Source organism: Argopecten irradians, chromosome 2, assembly GCF_041381155.1.
Source record: "Argopecten irradians isolate NY chromosome 2, Ai_NY, whole genome shotgun sequence".
In the NCBI taxonomy this organism is placed as follows: Eukaryota; Metazoa; Mollusca; class Bivalvia; order Pectinida; family Pectinidae; genus Argopecten; species Argopecten irradians.
Window position 1 is genome coordinate 15,602,429 of NC_091135.1, and position 23,250 is coordinate 15,625,678.

Genomic DNA, 23,250 nt, shown 5'->3' on the forward strand with positions numbered 1-23,250 from the left:
TACTGGTTTAATAAATTTCATATTACATAGCCACTCATTTAAAGGTCCTCTGTTTTTACCTGGTACGCTGCCAAGCATCTTAGCTTTACATGCTACTCGAGTTCTCATTTTGGTGTTAAGAGAACGTGGGGGCTGTGGTTCTGCTAAAACACCTCCAGGCCAGAATGAATCCCTAAAACAAATTAAAATATATTTACATGATTCTGTCTTCATTTGCATCACTCTGAACATTTCTATTTATCACCACATAATACACATCCATAACTTACCTGAAAGTTTTCACATATTCTGCCATTTGTTCTGCAGAAGTCATCCAATCCACATGCTCCACAATTTTTCTAAAAATACCACAAAATAAATCATATAAAACTTACATATACCACAAACAAATTATAATTAGTTTTACTAACTAAAGTAATGATGTTTCCTATATTACACATTTTCCATCTTTCCACTTTATTTCTGACTTCAACCTTTTTAAAAGTGAACCGGCCCATGCATGAAGGACTCAACCCATCTTTAGTTTAAATAACATCCAGCTAATTACCAATTTTGTTTACTGAAAAACACACTTACCACTTCAACTTACATAGCGTTCACATCAAATGACACTAATAATTAACACTTAGATAAATGACAGTTTTACTGTAGCTTGATAGACTGAGATTATCTAGAACTGTCGCCAGACGACTAAATACCCTCACTGCACAAATTTAGTTATAACTCCATTAATATGGGGACATTGAAGAACCCTATATAGAGTTCTTAACTCTGCTTCATGTGAGGGTTCTGTGCACCAAATTTTATCAAAAACTGTCAAGTAGTTTTGCAGGAATTCCCCGGACAAAGTTGTGTCTACAGACAGACTGATATGAAAAAGTTTGACTGTTTCCTGACACTTGAAATATTTAAAATGACATAATCAACAAGTATTTGATAAAGATCTTTCCAGTTGTTTCTCTTGTCATTCTAACAGAGTATATACTCACTTGTTAATCCTATCCCCGAAGGCAGCCTTAATAAGCTGACGAAGGATAGCCACAATACGCCGACGAAGCCACTGGTTCTTTTGTCGCAAGTCTATAACTTCGTCCATCAGCAGAAGCATAATCCTGAGAGGGATGTTCTCATCTCCCTAAGTAAAAACACATTCAATTTGTTGTTTCTGGACAACGAACATATTGAATATCACTGCATAGTACCTTCATTCTGCTACTAAACCCACATTTAGGCTATAACGTTGTAAAACCTTCATCAGAGTTCAAGAGGTCACATAAAATACTGGGTTCATGTCAGTATGAGCATTTCGAGAAAATAGATAAAGAAAAAAATTATACTGTAATATAATATTTTAAATAAGTTGTATTTATCTTTGTATGATTTACTGTCACTATTTACTCATGTTTATGGTGATGGCAAGAATCCATCGGGATTTCTGCCAAATTATCGGCTGTTCCATCAAATGAGATTTTTTCTCTTATATGCAGACCTCTAAGTTCAATTTTCATCTTTTACTTTACATCTGTTTTGTTTTTAACGACAAGTTAAATGCAAATATAATCATTGGTTGTAATATTTTTATCATGCATTGGTGTCTTACATATGTTCTAGCATGTCCAATGGTGTGCGTAAAAGCATCATAATATATACAGCTGATGAAAAATTAAGACCCTTCACCTCTAGGTCTATATCGGCCCCAAACTTTCTAGTCTATACGCCCAACTACCTCTAGGTCATCGCCCAACTTACTTACTCTATACCAGCCCCAACTTACTTACCTCTAGGTCTATACCAGCCCCAACTTACTTACCTCTAGGTCTATACCGGCCCCAACTTACTTACCTCTAGGTCTATACCAGCCCCAACTTACTTACCTCTAGGTCTATACCGGCCCCAACTTACTTACCTCTAGGTCTATACCAGCCCCAACTTACTTACCTCTAGGTCTATACCGGCCCCAACTTACTTACCTCTAGGTCTATAACCCCAACTTACTTACCTCTAGGTCTATACCGGCCCCAACTTACTTACCTCTAGGTCTATACCAGCCCCAACTTACTTACCTCTAGGTCTATACCAGCCCCAACTTACTTACCTCTAGGTCTATACCAGCCCCAACTTACTTACCTCTAGGTCTATACCAGCCCCAACTTACTTACCTCTAGGTCTATACCGGCCCCAACTTACTTACCTCTAGGTCTATACCAGCCCCAACTTACTTACCTCTAGGTCTATACCGGCCCCAACTTACTTACCTCTAGGTCTATACCGGCCCCAACTTACTTACCTCTAGGTCTATACCGGCCCCAACTTACTTACCTCTAGGTCTATACCAGCCCCAACTTACTTACCTCTAGGTCTATACGCCCCAACTTACTTACCTCTAGGTCTATACTGGCCCCAACTTCCTTACCTCTAGGTCTATACCAGCCCCAACTTACTTACCTCTAGGTCTATACGGCCCCAACTTACTTACCTCTAGGTCTATACGGCCCCAACTTCCTTACCTCTAGGTCTAAACCAGCCCCAACTTACTTACCTCTAGGTATATATCGGCCCCAACTTCCTTACCTCTAGGTTTATGTCGGCCCCAACTTCCTTACCTCTAGGTATATATCGGCCCCAACTTCCTTACCTCTAGGTCTATACCGGCCCCAACTTACTTACCTCTAGGTATATACCGGCCCCAACTTACTTACCTCTAGGCCTCTACCAGCCCCAACTTACTTACCTCTAGGTATATATATCGGCCCCAACTTCCTTACCTCTAGGTCTATACCGGCCCCAACTTACTTACCTCTAGGTCTATACCGGCCCCAACTTACTTACCTCTAGGTCTATACCAGCCCCAACTTACTTACCTCTAGGTCTATACCGGCCCCAACTTACTTACCTCTAGGTCTATACCGGCCCCAACTTACTTACCCTCTAGGTCTATACCGGCCCCAACTTACTTACCTCTAGGTCTATACCGGCCCCAACTTACTTACCTCTAGGTCTATACCGGCCCCAACTTACTTACCTCTAGGTCTATACCAGCCCCAACTTACTTACCTCTAGGTCTATACCAGCCCCAACTTACTTACCTCTAGGTCTATACCGGCCCCAATTTCCTTACCTCTAGGTCTATACCAGCCCCAACTTCCTTACCTCTAGGTCTATACCAGCCCCAACTTCCTTACCTCTAGGTCTATACCAGCCTCAACTTACTTACCTCTAGGTCTATACCGGCCCCAACTTACTTACCTCTAGGTCTATACCAGCCCCAACTTCCTTACCTCTAGGTCTATACCAGCCCCAACTTCCTTACCTCTAGGTCTAAACCGGCCCCAATTTCCTTACCTCTAGGTCTATACCAGCCCAAACTTACTTACCTCTAGGTCTATACCAGCCCCAACTTACTTACCTCTAGGTCTATACCGGCCCCAACTTACTTACCTCTAGGTCTATACCAGCCCCAACTTACTTACCTCTAGGTCTATACCAGCCCTAACTTACTTACCTCTAGGTCTATACCAGCCCCAACTTCCTTACCTCTAGGTCTATACCAGCCCCAACTTACTTACCTCTAGGTCTATACCGGCCCCAATTTCCTTACCTCTAGGTCTATACCAGCCCCAACTTACTTACCTCTAGGTCTATACCAGCCCCAACTTCCTTACCTCTAGGTCTATACCAGCCTCAACTTACTTACCTCTAGGTCTATACCGGCCCCAACTTACTTTCCTCTAAGTCTATACCAGCCCCAACTTACTTACCTCTAGGTCTATACCGGCCCCAACTTACTTACCTCTAGGTCTATACCGGCCCCAACTTACTTTCCTCTAAGTCTATACCAGCCCCAACTTACTTACCTCTAGGTCTATACCGGCCCCAACTTACTTACCTCTAGGTCTATACCAGCCCCAACTTACTTACCTCTAGGTCTATACCAGCCCCAACTTACTTACCTCTAGGTCTATACCAGCCCCAACTTACTTACCTCTAGGTCTATACCAGCCCCAACTTACTTACCTCTAGGTCTATACCGGCCCCAACTTACTTACCTCTAGGTCTATACCAGCCCCAACTTACTTACCTCTAGGTCTATACCAGCCCCAACTTACTTACCTCTAGGTCTATACCGGCCCCAACTTTTGAGTCCTGTCCAGCTCTTCTATCAGTACCAGACACTGAACCTTCCTGTTACAAGATAAACCCACAGAAATAAGCACAGAACAAAACGAAGTCTTAAAGTCATTTATGACAGAAAAGACTTTTCCACATAAAATGAAATTAACATGATTTACTGTGAATTTTTCTATACACTGTCTAATTTCTTTTTTCATAAATACTAGGTGGGCATTGTACTACCAATCCTCGTATTTCATGGGTTACAATCATTATCCATGGAATATAGCAAAACTGAAGTCTGTGTGTAACAACAGAATAGACAAGTACTTTGGTTCTTTGATTTACATAAAAAAAAACACCCCAAAAACCCACTGATTGACTGTATGGCTTTGACATTGGGCACCCCTCTCTACATAATCTTCAAATGAAGTCTTTCTAGGCCTGTAATTGGTGATTTTTCTTCTGAATGCTATGATAAAATCCAGGGGGGATATTATGACAGTTATAGTAACCTTTTGGAATATTGAGGATGGGTACTACTGAAATAGAAATAGATAAAAGTCCTAGGGGGGGGCACACTTTGCTAGCCAAGGGTTTTCAGTTCGATACTCTACCAGATGCAACCCTTGGTGGATATTGTTTCAAAATTGAAGTTTCATCTTTCAAATTCCAAATGGATGTGGCTAGGTTCAGACGACCAATGAAAACGCAGTTTTTATATGTCAACATAACTGAATCGAAGTGATAATAGTGACCTACATTTGAAAATTGAAGCATACCATGACTGTCAACAACTGCTTCTAGTGAAGTCATATTTACTATTTAGTCAATTATTAAATGTTTTAGACTAGCTAAATATAAATGTTTTAGACTAGCTAAATAAAGTACATGGATAAGTTGCTCTTCAAACATATTGGGAAAGTAAATACGTGCGTGGTTTCTGTTTCTGCAATCTCTTAACAATCTTTGGTACTTTGAATCTGTCGAAATAAAATGCCCATCTCAAAGGGCGCTGCCATTTTTCAATCCATACAACAATGATAATCCGGCAGGTGGCGCAGTGCGGGAATGTTACTTTTGACGCGACATCTGCCAAGGGTTCAGTATCGTAGACTATGTACTGTATCCTTGGCTAGCGATGTTGTAGGTGGGCATACTACTATCCAAATAGAAATAAAAACTGGATGTACCAGGTAGGCTTGGTTAAATCACTATAATTATGAAAGACGGGACTTTACATCTCAAACTTAAACATTACTTCTCCCTAAATCACAAACATCTGTATATGGTACAGGTATCAGCTGAAGCCTTTAGGATGATAAAAACGTACCCCTTTGATGAATTTTCCAAGTCCATCAACAAAAGAGCCATCATTGGACACCACTTTCTTCACAGACGTTCGTAATGGATTCACAATTGTGTCCATCTATAGAACAATACAACATAAAGGTTTGAATCTAATAAACCCATCACGAATATGGACACCTCATTAATGTGATCATTTTCTAATAATTTTATTTCATGTGCATAAAATTTGAAGATGGACATAATATTCTAATGATGGTAAAAGAACGAATTTATTCATTTTTTTCTTTAAGTTCCAAATTTGTTTTTCTTTTGAATGAATTCATTAATTTTTTTTCTTAAAGTTCCTAATTTGTTTAATAATTAATAATTTTTCATATAATATCTTATACATGTAAACTAGAAACATTGGCCTCTAAAGCCATATAAAATCTGGACTTAATGACAGGACAAGAGTACAATTGTAATACAGTGGAACCTCCCAAAACCGAACCTTCTCAAAACCGATCACCTCTAGAAACCGAACATGGATGTCATGTACGGAATGAATTCCTCTTTATTAATAGTATATAAAACTTCCCAAAACCGATCCCTCCCAATTCCGAATACCGGACCGATTTTGAGATCGGAATAGTCAAATATAACTAAATTACACTTCTGAAAACCGGCCTTACCTGAGCGACACCGATAGATTGCTTTGAGGTCTGATCAACCGACCGTGAAATACACACGTACCTGTACCATAGTTGTCGCATGCCATGTCCTGGGGCGTGTATACAGATGTGAAGGCTATAGGTACACGGTAATTATACCCGAGATGGTGGTGTAATTATGTAATCATGCCTATTGTTCAGATATCTAACGAAGGTCTACCATGTGCACACGGTTTGTTTACTGTAGGAAAACAAGCAGAGCTAGTAACAAAGAGAAAGTTTCGTATTCAAATCACACGTTTTTTTTTATTTACATATGTAGTTGTCGGATAACGTAAATTATCTGTATGAAGAAGCCGAAGCTTTGTATTGTTTTAGAAAATGACTATGTCATATAATGACCGGCATCGACTGATCATCGTGTAATTAGACCATATAATTTGATTCTTGACGTAACCGGAAGCGATCGGCCGTATGTAGGTTAGTGCAGACGAGAACATCCCCAAGAACAATCACGCAACTAACTAACTAAACTACGTTTATAAGCGGTAACAAAGTCAAGTTTGCTGTAATCCATTCCTTTTAAACGTATGATTCTCTCTTTTGTGATAACATTCACATTAACAATCAATATCGGTCGGTTTTAACGAACACTAGGCATACATGCGGTGCACTAATGTAAAAAACGACTTCCGATCGATTAAATCCGGATCGTGATGATCGGTAGTCGGTTCACTTCTCCAAACCGAACCCTCTCTAAACCGGCCGAAATTATATGCACCGACCATGATCGGTTTCGGGAGGTTCCACTGTAGCTAAATCTATTTCATGGCGGACATAACAATGAGTTGGTCCTATATAGTCAAATTACCTTCCTAGCTAGTTCACTTTTATGCTTTTCCCACAATCCTGGAGCCAGAAACTTTAACACGAGTTCCTTCAGACCATGGTATTGTTCCCATAGGTCCTTGTTTAACAGGGTCTGAAACAAAAAGGCATAAATCAAATATTTGAACATCTGTTATTTATAATTTTACTCTCTAACATGGTTTAGGAACATGATGAAATTTAAGATAATATTCACTAATTTTCATGGTGCCTAATAATATAATTGTTACGACTTCTAATTATCCTATCTAAAACTGTTTTAAAATTTACATCATAATACTTGTGTATTAAATATTCCACTTGACCCTGAATTATAAACCTTTTAAAATTCACCTGGAGGTAGTTGTCTAATGCTTTCCGTCGCTTCTCTAGGAAATCCTTGCTCATTTGTTTAAGGACTGTTTTACCAGGCAGATGAGGGCCCTGTAGTTCTGGAAACTGTGAAATAAAATGTGCATCTGAGTATATACCCATTAAACACTGTAAAACAATATGTACATCTGAGTATATACCCATTAAACACTGTAAAACAATATGTACATCTGAGTATATACCCATTAAACACTGTAAAACAATATGTACATCTGAGTATATACCCATTAAACACTGTAAAACAATATGTACATCTGAGTATATACCCATTAAACACTGTAAAACAATATGTACATCTGAGTATATACCCATTAAACACTGTAAAACAATATGTACATCTGAGTATATACCCATTAAACACTGTAAAACAATATGTACATCTGAGTATATACCCATTAAACACTGTAAAACAATATGTACATCTGAGTATATACCCATTAAACACTGTAAAACAATATGTACATCTGAGTATATACCCATTAAACACTGTAAAACAATATGTACATCTGAGTATATACCCATTAAACACTGTAAAACAATATGTACATCTGAGTATATACCCATTAAACACTGTAAAACAATATGTACATCTGAGTATATACCCATTAAACACTGTAAAACAATATGTACATCTGAGTATATACCCATTAAACACTGTAAAACAATATGTACATCTGAGTATATACCCATTAAACACTGTAAAACAATATGTAAATCTGAGGCTATACTTATTCAAATACAAACCACCTGAGGTTCATAGAAATTAACTTTTAAAATTCCATCACAGAAATATCATATTGCCTAATATCTTTCAGCTATGTATATTAGTATCCAACATTAAGAAAGATAGTTTTTCATTGATAGATGATGACGGAACATGTGAAGGTAAACAGAACTGCTGAAATATAACATGTTGAGAATATCATACATGTTAAGTACTGATTATGAACATCTTCTGTAAATACTGTACATTTTATATGTTCGACTGTACATTTTATATGTTCGACACATGTGAGAAGAGTCTTTGACTCAATGTGCAATCGAATCAAAATAAAGTCAATTATTGTTATTATTATTATTCACTCTGGCCATTGCTTATACTCTTTATTTTATTTCTGATGAATGATATCGCATCTAGATTTACCTTTTCCTGGACCAACATGTTGAGATCGTGGAAATCGCTGTAACGTCTATAAACTTCCTGTATATCTTCATCCTCCAACTGTTTTCGTGTCACTCGGATAGCAAACACGGCGTACGATTTCCCAGATTTATCAGACTCCTTTACTATACCTGAAATAGAATACAAAAATATGATACAATAGTTGGTCAATTGATTCTGTTTTACAGTTAAGGTAATCAAACTTTCATTGTCCCTATATATACTGTTTGCATCATATTGTGTAATCATGTTTGTTTCGTGTGTCTTGATAAAGGGGCAGATCGCATCGAAAATTTGACAATTTGTTTTGTCCACATAGTTGGAATTACTTCTTTGTCCCACAATAATTACCTGTCTGTGATATATAGGCAGACATCAGTGTATCGCCCGCCGTACCAACACCGTCATCTGGATTATCACAACCGTATTCTTCATTCTGTGAGCAACAAAACAGTCAACAGTTATATAACGATGGTAAAATAGCACTGTTTAGAATGTTCACAAGTTAGTACAACAGAACAGAAACAAATCTGCTTTGTAAGTTTTCATGATAATAAGATATATACAGGACACTGATTTACATATTGTAGCAGTGATCTAGTTGAAGCATGGATAAGCTATCATTCATTCATGATCAAACAATTATTTTTTTTTGTTAAAAGACGATTAATTCTGATTTTCTTTTAATTTCTCCCATGAACATTTGAATCGAAGTCTTGATTTAAAGATGTTTAAGCACAGAAATGGAGAATGCTAAAAATTAATTTGCTTGATGCACTTCGAACACAATTATAAGAAAACATACCCTGGTATGCAGCTACTTAGTGAATTATTAACTACAGTTAGTCTGTTATACAACGATGTGAAGCCTTGACATCTAAATTTCAAAATGCACACTTTTCACTGCTATTAGAATCACTTCTTGTAAACAAATAAAGAAGCAAAATTTCTAAAACAAATATATGAAGCTGTTATTTCCAAACCTAAATTAGACATTGCTGGTTAAATATTCATATTTTAATCAACAAAAATTAAAGTTAAACAAGCATAATTTTGAATCATCAAACATTGAAGCAAACACAAAATGCAGTAAAAATTGATGACAAGAGACATCAGATAGGAGAGGTGTCAAAACAGGGAGAGGTGTGTACAGAAACAGCCACTTACGCCGATGGATGAACCGGACTTGGTAGAAATGTCTGAACAAAAGCAAAAGAGTTAAAATAAACCCATTAGTGGGAACAGCACCAGCAGCCAAACAATAATAACACATCATACATCTAGGTCAGAGGTCAAGACAAACAATAATAACACATCATACATCTAGGTCAGAGGTCAAGACAAACAATAATAACACATCATAAGTCTAGGTCAGAGGTCAAGACAAACAATAATAACACATACTTCAAGGTCAGAGGTCAAGACAAACAATAATAACACATCATACTTCATGGTCAGAGGTCAAGACAAACAATGATAACACAATACATCATACTTTAAAGTCAAGTTCAGAGGTCAGGGTTAAGGTTAAATATTTTAAATGTCGCTATCAAGGTTAATGTCAGAGGTCAACATAAAGGTCAAAGTCATCACAAACATGGACATGCACAAGTACATGCAACTTAATCAACATTCATGTAGTTACGACAGATGCTCATGATATACTGTGAACTACATATTTTAGCAGTCGAAATTTTAGCGCAAAAACGTAAAACAGTAATTCATGATTTATTAGCGCAGATATAAATAAATGCAATTGAGAAGTTTAATACTGGAAATATCCTTTTGTAAGATTTGGCATTGTACATGAATTAGGGATTCAAAGACTTTTTTCACAAAGAAGTGAAAAGCACTAATAAAATTAAAACTACCACTAAAATTAGTATGTTTACAGTATATAACTTGAATTTAAGTTAACCATTTGTCCATCTCCGTCCCACCTTATGATTATTCACATTATATACAATCCATTAATTGTTCATTTTTTTATTGTACAAATCTAGGGAACCTGGTTCTCTTATTCAGTTTGCATATTGTGTAATTACTCTTAAATACATTGCCAAACTAACAAGAGCTGTTGGAGAACAGCAAAGCTCGCCTATTCAAAAGAAGTCGATGTTCAAGTATTTACTATGTAAACATGGAAATATGACAAATTAACAGATTCAAAAAAACCCTGGAGGGCCCCAAATTGGTTGTTTTATCACGTTCAGCATCCATACACATTAGGAAAATAAAATCATAAACATTTATGATGACTTATGCTTAAACAATTGACAAAATAGAAACTTGCTCAAAAACTTTAATATGGACATATGACAAATTAACAGACTCAAAAACCCCCTAAAGGGCCCCAAATTGATTGTATTATTACGTTCAGCATCCATACACATTAGGAAAATAAAATCATAAACATTTATGATGACTTAAGCTTAAACAATTGACGAAACAGAAACTTGCTCAAAAACTTTAACGTGAAATGGGACGCCAACGCTGACGCCGACGCTGACGCCGGGGTGACAACATTAGCTCCCCCTATTCTTCGAATAGGCGAGATAAAAATTTAGCTTATAATGATCCTGTGCCACCAGCCCTATATAATGTGAGGCTACAATATTTTACTACGATTCTATCAACCCTCAAGACCAGCCATAACTTCAACATGCCAGAAAATACAGCATTATTCTATATCAGCCCATGCATCCTATTTAAATGTCCTCTTTAAGTTCATATCCCCTTATCCCAGGAAAGCTTTATAATTAATTTTTTTTCTGAGAAAAATATCAAAATAAATTGATTATTTTTTAAATGTTTTGATCCTTACCCTAAAGCATAATTAACTCTAAATTATATAATTTTAAATTTTAAATACCGGTATTATTATTGACTATTTAAACCTGAATTGAAATGGTATATGAGATAAGGGGAATAGCATTCTGTTATGACACATGTACACATTTCACACAACATAACAATGCATGACATTTAACACAAAATAATCTAAAATTTCAATTAGAAATCTGAGTTAAATTAAATAAAAAAGAAGTAGGAGTGCAACGTAAAAGTACTTTATTTTAGACTTTGGCATTTGTTTAATTGAATATTTATTAAAAATAACATTCAACAACTTAATTTTAAAGTAATTTTCTGTTTTCTAATTTAATAAAATAATTTCTTAAATTAAAAATGAGGAAGAAAGTAACTTAAAAGCAATAAACTGTTTTGAAACCTTTTACACCTTGTACACTTTAAAGCCAACTAATTGAAATTTTAGAGTATTAATGTGAACTTATATAGGTGCAATATTCTGATGTCAGTCTGCAGATACAAAAAATGAGCATATAGAATTTTACCAAGTTTACTTTGAACCATATAATCCTCGGCACTGGAAAAATGAGACATCTTATGTACTACTAATCTTGTATAATTTTTTAACACCGAAATTAATTGATGAGTTTTCCTTATCTTCTGATACTGACAATTAAGTCTGTTTTACATTACCTCACATTAAGAAGTACTGCTATATTGTTCTTAACAATCATATGATGTCTATAATTTTGATAATTATATAAAGACACAGGCAAATAGAGTTTCTCAGTACAAGTAACTGACATTAAAGTTAATGAATTAGTTAATACAATAGAGATTAAATTATTAACCTTTTTTCTCTCTCCTTTCTTCAAAATCAACATGGTATATTTAATTTATGAACACATCTATCCCAGAAAGTATAGTCATAAATTTACCTTTCAATCTAAAATTTGAAAATAGTATAAGAATATTTTTTTCTGATAAGTGTTTTTAATCAATGGATGAAATCCCAATAGCAGCTTCATTTTACCTAAATCAAACATTATTTCTCAACCAGATTGTTTTAAAGCTTTCCTTTCTCCCCCAAAAAATTGACAGGTTGTGATACAGTAATTCAGCAATAAATTGCTCATTTACAAAAGACATTTTCAATACCTAACAGATAATGGCCTACAGAATATTCTTACCATCATCTAGACTAAGATTGTCTCCATCCTCACTTTTACTATCAGTCATCAGACCAAGTTCCTGTAGCAACTTCATGTACACATTACTTTGGAGGAAGCTTTCATAGTACTGCTCTCCATGTAAAATCTGGTAAACCTGCAAAAAAGACTCAGTAATGAAATTGGATGAATCAAAATACATCACATTGTCAAACATAATGAAATCAGCAACTGTATTTACAGCAGAACTCCACTACTGTATTTACAACAGAACTCCCCTGCTGTATTTACAGCAGAACTCCTCAACTATATCTACAGCACAACTTACAGCAGTACCCCCTACTGAATCTACAGCAGAACTCCCATACTATATTTACAGCAGAACCCCCCTACTGTATTACTGTATTTACAGCAGAACTCTCCTACTGTATTTACAGCAGTACTCCCCTACTGTATCTACCGCAGAACTCCCCTACTGTATTTACAGCAGTACTCCCCTACTGTATCTACCGCAGAACTCCCCTACTGTATTTACAGCAGTACTCCCCTACTGTATTTACAGCAGAACTCCCCTACTGTATCTACAGCAGAACTCCCCTACTGTATTTACAGCAGTACTCCCCTACTGTATTTACAGCAGAACTCCCCTACTGTATCTACCGCAGAACTCCCCTACTGTATTTACAGCAGAACCCCCCTACTGTATTTACAGCAGAACCCCCCTACTGTATTTACAGCAGAACTCCACTACTGTATTAACAGCAGACCTCCCCTACTGTATTTACCGCAGAACTCCCCTACTGTATTTACAGCAGAACTCCCCTACTGTATCTACCGCAGAACTCCCCTACTGTATTTACAGCAGTACTCCCCTACTACAATAGAAAGCCCCTATTGTATTTACATTTGAACTCCCCCTACTGTATTTACATTTAAACTCCCCCTACTGTATTTACATTTAAACTCCCCCTACTGTATTTACATTTAAACTCCCCCTACTGTATTTACATTTGGACTCCCCCTACTGTATTTACATTTGAACTCCCCTACGTACATGACAATTTAATTGACTAAGAACACAGAATTTTGCAGTCCGGAAAAGTCGTAATCCGGACGGTTTAGGCTGGGAACAAAGGTGTCTAGATTATCGAGGGTCCCCTGTATTTCTCACCGTGAATATGATGACAAATTTTAAGCATTACCTTGGCCTGCACCTCGTCAAACACATCCTCTGATAAGTTTTTACTCTTGATTTTCAGTACAGTTCTCTTAATGATATCAGCTTCTATCCTTATCTTGGAGGTAGCCTGGAACACAAGAGTCTCACTAACATACAAATATCCTTCTGACTTTCTCACAACAGTTACCATTATAGTGTTGATTCATTTTCAAAAATCAAGGATAAAAAAATGCAACACCAAATATTTATTTTTTCAACATTCACATCTACATACAGTCTATAGTAGACTGAACAAACAATATAACCTGGTTCTTTTAAAGATTTCGTGCATTACATAAACATGTTCACATTAGGTCAACTGTATGAATCAAGAGAGGTAATAACAGAAATCACAGCCACACAAAATCTAGCAATAGGTAGAGCTCTGTAGGTAGTAAACCAGTTACTAAGTCACTGACCTTGTCAGACAGATACTGATCGTGTATAATCATAGCGGCCCGCCGTAGAGATTCTAAGTCAGCCTCCAGTGCTGTACCTCCCATGGCCTGCTGGTGAGCTGCTGATATCTGCTGCTCTGCTGCCGCTCGAAACCCCTGTATAACAGCAAACAAACAATTATAGTACAAACCCCTGTATAACAGCAAACAAACAATTATAGTACAAACCCCTGTATAACAGCAAACAAACAATTATAGTACAAATTGTTATATTGTATTGGTAAGTAGCCACAATGTATAGTACAAACCCCTGAACCCCTGTATAACAGCAAACAAACAATTATAGTACAAATTGTTATATTGTATTGGTAAGTAGCCACAACGTAAAGTATATTTAAGTTGTGATTTTATATAGTACTAGCAAAGCCCCTATTCAAATAGTAGAATGACCCAGGTATCGAAGGCTTTTAAGTTCTAATTTTTGTACCATTGGAGATGCTTTAATTAAGGGAGGTAAATATCTGTTTAATGACTGTTAAACATATATGTAGATAATTGCCTAATACTGTATATAATATTAAAACTTACACAAATTAACAGAATGTTAGTTTCGTGTTCAATGAAAACTTTAAAGTATTCTGTAATATTTATTTTTCATTCTGCAAAACTTACCTCCACATTTAGATAGAAGAATAAGTACTGCTGACCAGATACACTGTTCATAAACTCTGTAAAATACACAAACTTAGAAAGTCAGTTGTGTTATCAATAGTGTAACAGTTAAAATACACAAACTTACAATGTCAGTTATGTTATCAATAGTGTAAAATACACAAATTTACAAAGTCAGCTGTGTTATCAATAGTGTAATCATAGTTAAAATACACAAACTTACAATGTCAGTTATGTTATCAATAGTTAAAATACACAAACTTACAAAGTCAGTTAGTTATGTTATCAATTGTGTAAACTACCATAGAAAACTTACCTATAAATACTGCCAATGCGATGTTGTTTTCTATGATTTCATCTAAACTAAGTACAAATATGTTTTTAGCCCTGCAAAATTCTGATATCTGAAATGAAGAAAATAGAAAGCCATATAACTCTTGATTGCAGAAATTAAACTAAAGATACTTCCTTTACACATATTTCTATACACAGAAAACACTCTCAAAGTTGTCAGTGACTGCCACCTCATCTCCAAAATTGTCTTTGATAACTCTGCCTCAATAACATGCTCTTAATTTTAACAACTTCTGTATCAGAGCAAGACTTTGATGTCATCGGTTGATGTCATCTTTTGTTTACGTCAGTGCTTTATGTGCTATAAATATCTAATATCATGATTACAGTTTTCAATGTACAGTAGTGTATGTGATTCTCATATCCATTACTATATTGTAATAACTGGGGAACTGCCTGAAAAGTTTAGGAAAATAATTCATAAGATGAATCAGGACGCAAGATTTGAACTGAGATAATTATACTTACATCATGGCAAAGTTCAGGGTCTTCTACACCGACTTGTATACGCTTGATTCTACCTTCACATATAGATTTAACAAACAACAGGCTGTTTAGATTCTGTTTCACCACAGAGTCTGTGAAAACAAATTATATTATAATAACTTTACATGAAATATCTTCAGGACTTACTACACCTGCTTTACATTATCATTTAACAGAAGGTATACTATAAGGTATTGATGCTGTGCAATTTATGTTTTTTTTTTCAAATTTTTTAATGTACCTTTTTTTAAGAACAGATACACATAACATTTGATAATATTATCAGCCATGTAGTTGTAAATACAGTAAAAGCAATCAATCACAGTCTGTAATCACACCTACCATCGCTGCCCCCTGTATCTTGTGAGCGCCATTTAGCTATATTTTGTTCAGTAATTTCTTTGACTGCTTCAAGTTCTGCTATATCATCCGAGCTTTTTAATACATTCAAAAATGTCTCATTACTGAATGTAGTCTCCTTACACTGAAATTAACAATAATTTCAATGACAAATACAACCAGAATAAAAACAAGGAAAAATACAAAACAAAAGGACTGCATTTTAAAAACAAATAGATGATTTTTATAAGCTAATCTGTTTTTCAAGCTAATCTGTTTTTCAAAGACTTCATTATATATAAAATAATATCAAATTTTTAACTTCTGTGATTTTCAATGACCTTCAATCTTTTGCATTTTGATGGCAAATTAAAAGTGTAAGCATTACATTATCAAACTTTTACTGTATTACAGTAGTAATAATTATAATACCTTTTGATTGAAATTTTAGAAATTACAATTAATTTCATATGAGTGTGACTTGTGTGTGAATGAAGGTGAGAGACTGTGTATGTGTGAGTGAAAGTGTGTTAAGGTGTGTGTAAGAGTGTGTATAACGGTGTATGTGTACGTTTATGAAAGGCAATAATGATGATGATGGTTGATGATATGAAGATAAGGATAATGTTGATTTTGATGGTAATACTTCTGATTATTAATGATAATGATGTTCATGAGGATAATGATAAGATGCTGATAATGATGACGATGATAATGATAAGATATTGCTACTGATAATGATAATCATGATGATGAAGATAAGATGTTGATAATGATGTTGATAATGACGATTGATGACAAATGATTGCTTTTTGTTTTATACTACATGTATATATAAATGCCTTGAAAAATAAACAATTACAAAAAAAAATTCATTTCATATACAATAATAAATAATGTACTGCTTACCAGCCAGGACATGTTTTGATTCATGTAGTCGGGATCTGAGACAAGGTCCACCGTTGGTATCAGGATACCATTGACTAGAACTTCCTGTAATTATACAGCAACATTATACAATTATTGACTTTTTGTAAGTTAACACTAGGAATTGTTAATCTGGGAAAGATGAAACAGTCAGGAGAAAGATATTGCATCATCATTATGACCATGATTATATGTCATGAATAATTTATTTCATGTATTGCAACAAGTATCAGGGGATAACAAAACTCAAAATGATAAACAACATTTTCTAGAATCTTCTTCTTTTGTTTTCATCAAGCTTCACTGTCAGGCTGTTGAGTTATCAAGTACCCCCGGGTATAAATTCACAAGGACATGGCTCACAGAAAATGGGTATGTATGGATCAGTGATTGATACTGTAACAGAGAATGACCTAAATTTAACCCAATAAAACCCTGGTAAATAACTATATATTCCAGAGAACACTGTTATTTTAGTACAGGTCATCATGGCTTTAAAAATTAGTATGAACTCTCACCCTTAAAATGTATCTAAATGTTTTGTTCTGGAAATCTTCTGTAGGTAACAAGAGGTAGAGCAAAACCTCGCTCAGGTCCTGGAGGTATTCTGTAATAAGTAATAGAGAAGGTGTTCACTTCATTTAGAGATTGATCATTTCATTCAGAGATTGTTCACTTTATTGAGAGACTATTTTCACATCATACCATTAATATTTAACTCAAAAGAAACTTCACATAACATACATGTTTCTATTACATTATTGTAATGCATCTGTTGTTATTTTGTGTGTAAATAATTCCTCTCATCTTCCGGCAAGGTACCGAATAGGTCCGGACATTTTTTTTACTTACGCCTCTCATCTCCCAGCGAGGTACCGACTAGCTAAGTCCTGACATACATTAACTTACGCCTCTCATCTTCCGGCGAGGGGCTGACTAAGCCCTGATATAATTTCACTTACATCTCTCATCTTCTGGCGAGGTACTGACTAAGTCCTGACACAATTTTACTTACGTCTCTCATCTTCCGGCGAGGTGCTGACTAGGTCCCGACACATTTTCTCCATATTGTACTCCAAGTCAAAGAATGCTGTTTCTATCTCCTTTTCATAGCCATCTGCAATGGATAAAATTGATAAGCTCAATTATTTTGTAAAAAGTTTAAGCTTGTAGGCTGAAGTCTTTTGTAAAAAGTTTTAGATTGTACACTAAAGTCTTTTGTATAAAATTTCAAGTCTATCTTGTTTCTAATTGGAAGTCCAATGGTAGTCTCCCCAAGGTCTTAAAAATAACATTTTCAATACAAAGCTATCAATATTAGTATTTTACACAGATCACAGACATGTGATTTCCTCCTTGATCATTATGTTGTGTCACAAAAAGGCCACATTTATTATGTTCAAACAACATTTACTCTACAGGTATTGACAATCATTCGCCAAGACTCATTAGTCACCTTACTGTGTTATCTATAGAACTGTGTTACTACATACCTTAATACTCACAGCTTTAACCTACCCAGTGATATACATACCCTCTCTTGGTGAGATCTTGACTCTTTCTTGGGCCCTTCTATATAATCGTATATGGGAGGCAAAATCATCCACAAAACGTTGTGTAAAATAAGGCATCCAGTCCACATCTTTTGACCTGAAATTCCATCATTTTGAAAATTTGTTCAATAAAGTCCTGATAACGCTGTATAACATTTATCTCCTCACTGACAGGATTATCGCCGTGTTTTATTCTGTAGTTTGTAAACTACAATTATCACAAATTTGTTCTTAAGATAAGAATTTTTTTTTTTAAATAAGGATTACCAGAAAGTCTTTGATAATATATAAAATGTTTTTTTTTCTAACTACTGAGAAAGCTTTTCAATGTTGACATTTTTGTTGTGGTCAAAAAGGTTTAGAACTACATCTAGATATATAAACCTTTGCCATTCAGACCAACATCAATATCTAATTTGCTTTATCTAAAATTTTCTTTATCTATATGAATTAAACCATTACCTGGAAGCAAATGTTATGGCTATTTTCTGGACACATTGACGGATATCTAGTAGAAAGCCATCATGGTCACTCACTTGTCTGTACCAGGACTTAATGTAGTCTCTCATCGCACATCCAAGCACCTGTTTTGCAGAAAATGATAATAAAATGTACAAGAATTTAATAATGTAATCTCACATCACACATCCTTGTACCTGTTTTACAGAAAGTATTTATAAAATGTACCAGGATTTAATGTAGCCCTATACATCACACATCCTAGTGTCAGATTGTATACACAATATAATATCATACTAACCTCTTGTAAAGCTTCGTCTATAACACTTGCTCCAGTCATTCGTTTATCAAAATTCTTTATTTTTGTCATGTTCTCCATACACTTCATCACCTTCAGCAGTAGAAACCAAAAATCAGTATTCTGATTGGATACATTTGTAAATGAACATTCTACAATACCAGTAAGTTTCTAGTATAGATATTCTTCACCTTTAACTAGATATACAAGGTTTACCTAATTAAAGTTTCCTGTCAGCAAGAATATCAATGTGTACAAGTTATGAAAGATAGAAGAAACAGGTTAAATAACTCACTACAATCCCGAAATCTGTTCACAGTGTAACAATAAGATAAGCTTTAACACCTGTTTACAGTGTAACAAAAATCTAAGCTTTAACACCTGACTCCTACCTTAAGAACTCCTGAGCGTGAACGGCAAAGGTCAATATTACCGGCCTGTAAGGAAGTGATGGATAACTGTCGGCCATGGTAAAATGCTATCACAAGGCCCCTGTAATACAACAAAGATACAGAATCTAACATAAACAATATCATATAACTTCAGATAAATGATATTGCTGGAGCAGAATTTGTTTAATTTTCTTGATCTTAAAAGTGAAAAATAATCAAATCTGCTGAAAAAGATTTTTCGGAATTGAAAATTATCTGCTTTATTCAACAAAATTATCTTAATGTAAGAAACTTTTACAGATATGCTCATATTTGGCAATATGCGAACATATAATATTTCTATACAGAAGGTGACATCATCATGACAACAGAAACATCATCTGACCATAAGACAAACAATTTGTGATGTCCAAATTTTTCATGAGCTTCATTATCAATCATTAATTTAATATACATGTATATTAATAATTATTTATTATTCTTTTTTCATAATTACCTCAGAACAAACTTACCCTGCTATAATACACAGTATATAGAAAATAGACAGCAAGCCAAGATATCCAAATGTAAACAAAAAGAGGACAATGCCAAGGACTGGCCATTTCCAGCCTCCAGCCAGCCAGTACATCTAAAACAAAATCATTATAAAGCATAAATTAATGTTATTTAAGGTTCAATAAACATGTAAGCTTAGCATACTGTAAAATTTTAAGTGAAAATCAAACCTTAACAAGTTCTATCAGCAATACTTAAGGTGAAATCAGCAATACTGCCAATATAGTTTAAATATTTTACTTTTAAAGATGCTTCACCACCGATAGAGCATTAACGATACCCATCATTTGAACAATAATTGGTGCCTAATCAACATCAAAAATAATATACAATTATTTATTTGCTTTTGGTGCATGCACACTCAGTACTTCATTCCATATATTGGACATAGGTAGTGCCACAGAATTTTTTTGGGACACATTTAATTCATTATTTTTACTATTTTTATCTTTATATAAAATAAGAAGCCCATTTAACTTTTACTACCATTTAACTTTTCAATGGTAGTAATGATATAAAGTAAGTAACTTTAATAAAACAATAATCCATTATCGGCTTCTGTTTTTGGTAGAGAAAAAATACCGTTTGTCAGCGATGGAGCATCTTTACATAAATATTGCTATGGATTAGCTTTCCAGTATTTTCAAGGTAAAAATGGCAAATACATTTGTACAGGTAACAAGTCATTATTTTCAGAATTGTTCCTGTCCTATAGCTGTTTATATCTACCCCATCCCCAAATACCCTTTATTTTGCGAGTGTTCCCAATTACTACCACCCTCAGCGAATAAAAATTCCTAATTGATAGACAATTGATTCTTCTTTATGTAATTGATTGATTTTAAATACAATTACAAAACAATTCAGCAGTGAATAGAATATTGTCATTTTGTTCTGAATCAGACAAAAAACACTTTTCAAAATTTGGGGAAATTTATTTCTGTCTTTATTTGGCAAAATTGCATTGAAATATTTTCCCAGGGAAAAGTTTTCCTCGATCAACAACAATTTAATATTACCCATTTATGCAAAAAAATAGCCATTTGACTGAAAATTACCTGCTAGCTGTTATAGGGTTTTTTGTCGGATGCTTGTAGATTGGAGTATAGTGGAAATTGTCAGACGATCGAGCAATATATATATTTACATGGTAAAAAACTACATACATGGAAGTATATATAATCCTTATGTGTGGGAGTTTGCATTTATTTCAGATGCTCAATTTACGTCACTAGTACTTGAAGTTGGATGTATTGCTGTTAGTGATGTAGTAGAATTGGACTATGTTATTCATTAATGACCAGGTTAGTCAAATTGGCAGAGCATCCTGCAAATCTTTGGAGATCTTGTATGTGTTTGGACCCAAGCTGGTCTGGCAGCTTTCCCGTTTCAAAACTGGTGAGCCTGCCAACAGCTGGTAAATTAATTCAAGGATTGGGAATATGTGCTTTGCAAGTGATGTGCAAAGTTGTGACAGTAGTGTCTTCAAGCTGGAAAAAGAAGGGAGGAATATGTTGTCAGCATTGGACTGGGTCAATCTGTGACAAGACAGCTCAATCGGCAGAGCATTCAACTAGTGTTGAGAGGTTCTGGGTTTGAATCCTGCATGACCATAGAAAAGTAGTCGAGTAGCTATACTCTAAAACACTCGTCGTTTTTTAGTTAAGTCTTTTCATATAGCATGAAGTACCGAAACAACTTTAGAAAGTACCGAAACAACTGTACCCTGACGAAGTGGGCTGGCTTTTCTTTGTACTTTTGGTGGTTAGGGCCTCAAACTGCAGAAGCATATTCTAATGATATTGGACTTGTATACTTGTTTATGTAAAAGGTTTTTTGCGGATAACGACAATCTTAAATGCAACATGAATATAATGAGATGCGTATATTCAGTTTCAAGTCGGCTATTTTCCAAATAACGTATTGGTAGCAATTAGCTATGTAACATAGTAGGTATATTTTCTATATATTACGTAAAAAATAATCTTTTCAAATCACAAGCCGTTAATGGCGATCTATCGCAATGTCAGTTGACACCAGTTTACTTCGTAGGCCTATATATAACATGAACATAATCCGCAGATTATCACAGCTGTTGGTCGACAGTATTTTGCCTTTTCGATAGACGTACACTGTCATCATCAAAATAACAGCTCGGTTACGTACACGCATTTCTGATTACCTTTCAATTTAAAGTGACACAGACATCACTGAGAAAGCATAGTATTTGTTGTTAATATCGACAGAGCCTTCCTCCTACGGGTTCCATCTTGAATGAACCTTTCGACCTCTTCAGGTAGCGAATCAAAACTGTCAATGCAAGAGTGATATCAAAGCTCATTACAAGCGTTTTCATTGGCCCAACTCATAGCCTTGGGACATTCTAATATGTAAAGTATGGATGGGGATGGCTAATGGCGGAAAAGTGGCGATAAAATAAACCCCCCCCAACAATGTTTTTTATCTTATATGCCTCCCGGTGCTTTGTCTCTGCACAGTTTCGCTCAACATGCTACAGGCCGGTCTTTGTATCGGCGGATTTCCCCTAGTTATTTCTGTCCCGTACGACGCCCCCATTCATCCCCTTCTATTGCAGTATAGGACCCTGCGCACTCAAAAATGTGTACGTCAAATTTCGGAATTTTAAGTCGAATTTCGGCGGACAGTAATTAAAAAATACTTAACACACCATAAAATTGTCAGATATTTAATAAAAAGTCATTGTAGCTGTACTGACCTAGTGCTTTTAATTTCAAATTTCGAAAGTAACAAGTCATTGAAGAACAATATGGAGATTATAATCAGCATACCCATTGTAAGTTTGATGATTGAAGAGTGACGTGCGACCCTTTTCTGCGATAGCTAATATTACAAAAATGGAACTTGTCAAATGACGCAATATTGAACTCCTATGTCAAACATGTAAATTCAAAGTCAATATACATTTTTTATTCAAATTCAACAATTTGATATGATATAATTTCAACTGATATTCTTTGAATATAATTGTATCTATTTCATACAAGATACACTTTACGATTAATGTTCTTATTACCAATATACTATAACCTGAAGCAACCAGCCTGGACGGATTTCGCAACAAACTAAAAAGGCAATCTACCACCAGC

The 23,250-nt window shown here is 35.1% G+C and overlaps 1 protein-coding gene across 2 annotated transcripts in view; it reads right to left on the reverse strand.

Annotated features, from left to right (window-relative positions):
- The window catches only part of LOC138314584 (sorting nexin-13-like), a 29,836-nt gene extending 7,399 nt beyond the window's left edge, over nucleotides 1-22,437 (reverse strand). The window contains exons 1-26 of one of the 2 annotated variants that reach the window (XM_069254989.1): nucleotides 22,305-22,437; nucleotides 20,080-20,195; nucleotides 19,568-19,667; nucleotides 19,179-19,268; nucleotides 18,881-19,002; nucleotides 18,400-18,515; nucleotides 17,881-17,982; nucleotides 17,384-17,472; nucleotides 16,848-16,931; nucleotides 15,942-16,083; nucleotides 15,582-15,691; nucleotides 15,076-15,163; nucleotides 14,760-14,815; nucleotides 14,109-14,243; nucleotides 13,673-13,777; nucleotides 12,492-12,627; nucleotides 9,661-9,692; nucleotides 8,845-8,929; nucleotides 8,476-8,624; nucleotides 7,293-7,397; nucleotides 6,943-7,053; nucleotides 5,444-5,539; nucleotides 4,111-4,182; nucleotides 990-1,135; nucleotides 270-338; nucleotides 60-172 (exon numbers count right to left, since the gene is read on the reverse strand). In XM_069254989.1, coding sequence (XP_069111090.1) covers nucleotides 60-172; nucleotides 270-338; nucleotides 990-1,135; nucleotides 4,111-4,182; nucleotides 5,444-5,539; nucleotides 6,943-7,053; nucleotides 7,293-7,397; nucleotides 8,476-8,624; nucleotides 8,845-8,929; nucleotides 9,661-9,692; nucleotides 12,492-12,627; nucleotides 13,673-13,777; nucleotides 14,109-14,243; nucleotides 14,760-14,815; nucleotides 15,076-15,163; nucleotides 15,582-15,691; nucleotides 15,942-16,083; nucleotides 16,848-16,931; nucleotides 17,384-17,472; nucleotides 17,881-17,982; nucleotides 18,400-18,515; nucleotides 18,881-19,002; nucleotides 19,179-19,268; nucleotides 19,568-19,667; nucleotides 20,080-20,195 — 2,569 coding nt within the window. In that variant the 5' untranslated portion in view covers nucleotides 22,305-22,437. Of the gene's footprint in view, nucleotides 1-59; nucleotides 173-269; nucleotides 339-989; nucleotides 1,136-4,110; nucleotides 4,183-5,443; nucleotides 5,540-6,942; nucleotides 7,054-7,292; nucleotides 7,398-8,475; nucleotides 8,625-8,844; nucleotides 8,930-9,660; nucleotides 9,693-11,846; nucleotides 11,879-12,491; nucleotides 12,628-13,672; nucleotides 13,778-14,108; nucleotides 14,244-14,759; nucleotides 14,816-15,075; nucleotides 15,164-15,581; nucleotides 15,692-15,941; nucleotides 16,084-16,847; nucleotides 16,932-17,383; nucleotides 17,473-17,880; nucleotides 17,983-18,399; nucleotides 18,516-18,880; nucleotides 19,003-19,178; nucleotides 19,269-19,567; nucleotides 19,668-20,079; nucleotides 20,196-22,304 lie in introns of both variants that reach the window. The other variant, XM_069254990.1, reaches the window with a different exon arrangement.
- Between the last annotated feature and the right edge of the window lie 813 nt (nucleotides 22,438-23,250).